Genomic DNA, 6,541 nt, shown 5'->3' on the forward strand with positions numbered 1-6,541 from the left:
CAAGCCAAAATCCTAAAGCAAAATAATTCTTTCCTTCTCTGATGGCCAGAAGAGAATAGAACGGTTCCAGGTTTAAAGTCAGACTGACAGAACACCTACTCAGGCGTCTTACACTGTGCTCAGCCTGCAGCCAAAGCCACGAATACTGCCGGTGACACGTCCTCTGCAGTTAGAGTTACCAGGAGAGTGAAATAAAAAAATACATGCCAAAAATAACACAGCACTGCACATCCGCAGACACTTTTGGAACAGTTATCTCCAGCGGAAATTCCAGGCAGCTATTTCTGCTGCAGCTTTCCAACAGCCCTCCACTGTAACAGCAATCAAACATTTCTCATTTCTTATAGTACAGAAGAGATATTACAATGAATGATGTTGCTGATGTGCAACACCAGTGAATTGTATCCAGCTGAGGCATTAGGACTGACTGCCAGCCAAATACATTTCTTAAATTAAAATCCCTTTAGATAAGTGCAATCTTTAAGCATATTGTTTAATATTAAGCAATATATCAAAATGGATGTTGAACACAGAGTGCCTCATCCTGCACTGTATTGCTTGACTTCTCCCTTTTAAAGCTCACTTACACAGGATGTCAAGCACTATCTGACCACTGAGAACAAAAAGAAAACAATTAACAAATCACACTTCAAACACTCTCCTCTCTTAGCATTATGCATTACAAACATTGTTTATATGGATCCAGAGATACAAGTAATGCATTTTTAAGATATCAGATGCAAATAAAATTATTTGTGAAAAACAAAATATTTTTTTTTTCCTTCATCCTGAGGTAAAGGTCTGATGCTGAGGTCTTATTAAACAGTACAACACTAATTGTAAGAACAAGGCAATATTATTTCTATAGTACCTCCCCTTAATAATCCTAAAAAATGCAATTAGCCACTAAAACACTGGGGATTGATATAAATACATATTTTCCTGTAAAATTACAAGCTTCATTCTAAAGGCAACACTTAACTCCTTAAGATGTGCTATGTGCCTTCACTGCCAGCTGCTAGCCACATCCCAATGATCGCATCTGCACCAGCTGCAGCTGGCAGCTGTCCTCAACAGCAGGATCCCACTTCTGACACCGCTGAGCCACATCCACAGATTGGAGGAGAATCCCTGCCTGCATTCCTCCTCAAGATTGATATGTACTTACCACCAAAGTAACTCACAGTAAGCACAACTGCTACAGCCTTCCCAGCGTATAGAAAGGAGACAGAAGAATAATTCATTAAAAAAAAAAAAAAATCACACAAAAATCACATGCTGACAGAGATGGCATTAGAAGACTGAATGATTTCAAGGTACTTCAAAGAACTGGAGTGGGTTGGGAAAAAAACAAGCACAAACAGTTCACTATAGGAAGAACCTAATTCACCTTAAAAGAAACAAGTCTCTTAACTGAGATAGTTCCAGCTGTTTCAAGAAATACATTGCAGCTGCGAAAAAGAGAAAAGCAGATTACTCTCACTAATGGACTGATATGTCTTGGGATATGGCTTCAAACTTTTTCCAATATTTCACAGGATTTCTTGGCAATAACAATATTTATTGCTACTTGGAGATCTCCTAAATGACCTTGTGAAATGCATAAGTTGGTCATTTGTTACACTCATTTTAAGAAATAATACAAAAGATTCAATAATCACCTAAAATTCTCTGAAAAAGTCTGAATTCCAGCAGCAGAATCATACTGAGTCGTGGCAGAGAACCACTCAGAGATATGATGCTAGACTTAAGTGGCAGAGAGCAGATTCTAAAAAATAGGTTTTAGGAAAAATAAATAAATAAATAGGAAGAATACATCTGCCCCAAGTATACCTATACCTGATTGACAGTCCAATACTCAAAGATACCCACACCAAAAATCTCCTATTGGAACTTCAGATTTGGTGGCTCTTATTAGGCTTCACTTCCTTATCTTTTTCATGTATGTTTACATGTTTTTCTCACCTCCAAAAAGGGATACCAAGAATTTCTTCCCATATCCTTTATCCTTATCTGTGTCATTTTCAACTCTAAATTCTCTGTACAGACTACAGCAGTAAATAAAGTTCATATTTTCAGATAATTGCACACTACAGTTTTATAAAAACATTTTCTACATTTTTCCCACAGGCTAATTTGCTTTTTTTTTTTTTTACTAAATTTAAACTGAATTGTCAATAATGACTAAGTATTTTTTTCTAGACGTGATACAAGTCACTGCATTCTAAGTTACCTTGTAAAACTATTTAAACAATTCCATCTCATGTGCATTATTTCTTATTTTTTAAAAAATAAAAGTCACTTGCTTTTGTGCTATCCATTCTGAAACTGTTCTGCCTCTTCTGGTCTTAGCTAACAACCACATTATACCAGCTCAATTATTTTTAGACGATGCCTAACTTGCACCATTGCTTTGCAGGATCTGTCAGTATTTCACCATAATGAGGTTTTTAGTTTGTTTTTAACTTCTCCTCTTTGGCTAACAGACTCATAGAATGACTTAAGTTAGAAGGGATCTTAAAGGTAATCTAATTCCAACCCCTTGTCACGGGAAGAGTTGCCAACAACCAAACCAGCCTGCCCAGTGCCCCATCCAGCCTGGCCTTGAATGCCTCCAGAGATGAAGCATCTGTATCCTATTAATAATCCGTGAGCACTCTGTCTCCTTTCATGCCTATTTCATTACTTGATAAGGTAATTGGAGAATGGATGCTTTAGATAAAAAGATGAACCAACACTCCCTTTCCTCCCAGCAAGTCTTCACCATGAATCCAAAAGCCATATTTCAGTTTATTGCCACTGAACCAAACACTGGAAGAGTACAGCAATAACATTAATTCTAGTCCAATTGACCTTGCAGGCCTACAGAAAAGATGTTAAGCTTATACATAAGAAACACTTATCTCCCTCTACTCGATGTGAAAAAGCAGAGAATTCTCTTCTTAATGGTCTTTTAGCCTCCAGCATGCAGGGCTTAAGAGCAATAACCAAGACAAACCATTTTCATGAATAAAGATGCTGAACAGACTCCACCACCATCTCTCTGAGATACTCTGCTGGCAATAGCTAGCCTGGCTCTGCCGAAGTGCATGGATACACCCTGATTATTACATAGGGAGGAGTGGTCAGTGGGAAAAAAACAACAAAAAAAAAACAAAACCAAAAAACCAAAAAAAAAAACCATGAAAAAAGACAAACAGGAAAACGTAGCATTACACTGCTCAAGCTGCAGAACGGTATCTGCATGCAAAGCCACCTCAGGCAGTAGTCTGTCCCATGTGGGCACATCACTTGTTTTTATTGTGGTTCAGCAGACTAGTCACAGAAACAACAGGAAAAGAAATGGCACATGCTTTGAAAGCCAGTTAAGGGAGAGCAGAGATGTAAGGAATAAGGTAAGGATGTGATCAGAGCAGTAGTTGGACTTGAGATAACCTGCACTGTATTTCTTTCACACTAATGTATTAATAAGAAGAGAAGCGCCTCCTTGCTCTTGGTTTCAAACCTTGTGGATCTAGCTCTATCTGTTTAACAACAGAATCTCGTAGGTGGATAGAAGAGAAGCTGGAGAGCAGGGTCGCACCTGTCCTTACACACACAGCCATACACATACATACTATGCTCCCAAACTTAGAGAAACGATATGTGGGTGCTATGCTTCAACAACTGAGATATACGCATGTGCAGTGGAAAAAAGGGAATGGCCACCACACCAGAACATGTCCCAGCAGATTTTGTCTGTCCTACAGTCAGGAAGCAGAAGCCTTAGATTAGATAAGAACATTTGCTTGACACAGAGCTCACAGCGTGACTCTTACCAAATACATGTAAGCATTAACAAAGCTGAATGAAAAATCTTGTAAATAGAAGATGAGAGACAGAAATAGGAGATCCAGAACAGACCAGAAAATATCAGCCAAATACAATGTTCTTAAGAAGAAAGCAAACTAGAAGCGTTCAATGTACTTTAATAGGTGTTCTGCCTTCCTGAGTTAACCAGGAAAACTAATTCCGAACTGTACTTAGTTTCTTTGTAATAATCTTCCCTCTTAAGTTTCTTTGACTAATTAAGCAGATAAAAATAAATATAAATCAACATAAGATACGCCACAATTGACTGAGCATGGCTAGTGTGGAAAAGTTCCCAGACTTAGGAGCAAAGAGGTACTTCCATCTACAGAAGGGTCAGGAATAGCAAGTTACAAAGTTACTCCCTGTTTCAAAACACAGAATAATTACATTGCAGAAAATAAATCATGCAGCAGCAATTGCCACCATACAGGAACAACTGTTCCTTCAACTGATATAACAAAAGAAAAAGGGTCAAAGAATTGTTTTCCTTTGAAAAGAGAGAACCCACTTTTGGAGGTTGAGCACAAGCTACTTAAAATACCCCGACTGTAGGCTGAACCCCAAACAATCTATTCAGTAGTCAGCACTAAATATGGAATGTGCTGCCCTTGCTCAAGCTCTGCTCATATATTTATTACCTACCAGAAACAATCCATAAGCTTGCTGAAGACCCAAAACATGTTGGAGAGCAAACTTCTGTTATCAAGGACTCAGATTTCTACACAGTCATCTGGCAGATGTTTCAGAAAGGAACTCCAGTTCTTCCATTAGGCAACCATTGCATATAACCACATTGCAGAATGTACCGGTCAGGTGAACCAGCTGCCTGAACAGCACCCTGGTGCTTATATGATCACTCTGCAAATCAAAAACGTCTAAATGCTATATTAACGCCTGTCTACAGGCACGCTGGGCAGCACTTACCGCTGCAGCTCTCACCTCGGGAACACACACGAAGATGAGCAACAAGGAAAATGGCTCAGGAACTCACAGACGTTCCTTGCTGCCACTTCCACACAAACACACCGACCACACGTTAATGCGGCACTGCAGAGCATCACGCTTAAGAAGCCCAGCAGTTTCTCCCCGCCACACGAGTCCCTCCCTCAGACGCGGAGGAGCCGCGGGTCCGCGGTGCGGCGCGGCGCACGGAGCCCCGAAGGCACGCCCCAGAGAGCCGAGGCAGGGCCGGGTCTCCCGGCGCAGCACGGGCCCACGCCGCCTCCCCGCCTCTTTTCGGTTCGGTTCTTCCTCCGCCGGCACCGGGGGCCTGAGCCCCGCGCTGCCCCGCCCGACCGCTCCCGCTCCCCCTCCCCGCCGGCCGCCTCACCGATGAGGACGCGCAGATGCTTGAGGCGGGTGAGCGGGTCCTTGCGGGTGTCCAGCACCTTCTGCGTGGATTTCCGCACATCCCCGTGCGGCTTCTTGGAGAACATCCCGCCGGGCCCGGCCCCGGCGCCGCGCTCCAGAGGCGGGCAGCGGCCTCCGGATCCGCCCGCACCGGGGCCCTACATAGCCGGCGGCGGCGCCGCCTCCTCCTCCTGCTGCTGCCGCCTCCGGCTGCGGCGGGGCGGAGCGCGGCGGGCGGGGGGGCGCAGAGGCAACTCCCCGCAGGCCCGGGGGTGGCCCGGGCCCGACTCCCCCCTTCCTCCTTCCCTCGTTCTCCTCCCGCTGCTTCGCGACAGCCGTCAGGTGCGACCCCAGGCGTCGCTATGGCAACCGCGCCGTGACGTCACGGCGGCTCTGCCCGGCGCACCTCCCGGGGCGCGGCGGGTGGAGGCCGCGGCTGTCTGGAAAACGTGGGGGCGCGGCCCGCCGGGGCTTCTGGCAGGGGGGCGCCAGGCGGGGAAGAGGGGGCGGAGAGCGGGAAGCCAGCGGCAGTAACTGGGGCGGGGCGGTGCTCTTTGGCTGTTTAAAAGCGCAGTATAAAGTTACGTGATGAGTCCGGTGCTGGCGACTGTATTATACCGAGAAACTGGAAAGCTGTTTGAGAGGAATCCCGCAGAGGACGCAGAAATAAAATCCAGGCCAGGACCACGTTGGTAGAGGCCGCAGCTCCAAAGCTTTTAACCAAGCTCCAGTTGAGCAACAGTCGGTGATCAGCGAGTGCCTCACAGTTATTTCCACACCCGTGCTCGGAGTGCTGCAACCCCTCGCCCGACCCTGCCCGCAGCCACTCAGCACTGCCCGTGTTCCCGGCAGCACGACGACACGCACGGCGAGCCACCAGCATCCGGCGTGCTGCTGCGCGGTGTGGTCCCGGCCTCGGAACTGCGCTCCTTGGAACACGTGGATCCACGCTGGTCCTGGAGCAAAGCGAGACACGGAGTCCACAGGCCGTGCTTGTCAGGTCACAGTGCAGCCAACAAGCAGTCAGCGCTATGTGCTGTGTGCCATGTGAGCGCTGCTGCTAAGGGCTGAACTCATAATGCTGGAAAAGACTGAAGGTTTTCCTAGAATCCCGATGGTGGTTTACAGTCATCAAATACATAAAACAACAAATTATTGGATTTTTCAGTAGTACTATGTTACTTTATTTAACACATGGTTTCTAGTGGCCCTCTGCTCTTTTTTTTTTTCGTTGCTCCTAAGATAAGGAATACTTAACTATTTGAGACATTATAAAGTCATTAGAGTTGGCAACAGTTTGAACAATATATGTGCTACTGAAATAAAATAAGCATTTAAA

The 6,541-nt window shown here is 45.1% G+C and overlaps 1 protein-coding gene across 16 annotated transcripts in view; it reads right to left on the bottom strand.

Annotated features, from left to right (window-relative positions):
• RALGAPA1 (Ral GTPase activating protein catalytic subunit alpha 1) overlaps positions 1–5,566 on the bottom strand; it is a 113,761-nt gene extending 108,195 nt beyond the window's left edge. For 4 of the 16 annotated variants that reach the window (XM_052696820.1, XM_052696817.1, XM_052696819.1 and 1 more), the window contains exon 1: positions 5,183–5,565. In XM_052696820.1, coding sequence (XP_052552780.1) covers positions 5,183–5,288 — 106 coding nt within the window. In that variant the 5' untranslated portion in view covers positions 5,289–5,565. Of the gene's footprint in view, positions 1–5,182 lie in introns of all 16 variants that reach the window. The other 12 variants (XM_052696822.1, XM_052696823.1, XM_052696824.1 and 9 more) reach the window with 7 other exon arrangements.
• Positions 5,567–6,541: the final 975 nt, after the last annotated feature.

The sequence above is a fragment of the Tympanuchus pallidicinctus genome, unplaced genomic scaffold, assembly GCF_026119805.1.
Source record: "Tympanuchus pallidicinctus isolate F22 unplaced genomic scaffold, pur_lepc_1.0 scaffold3, whole genome shotgun sequence".
In the NCBI taxonomy this organism is placed as follows: domain Eukaryota; kingdom Metazoa; phylum Chordata; class Aves; order Galliformes; family Phasianidae; genus Tympanuchus; species Tympanuchus pallidicinctus.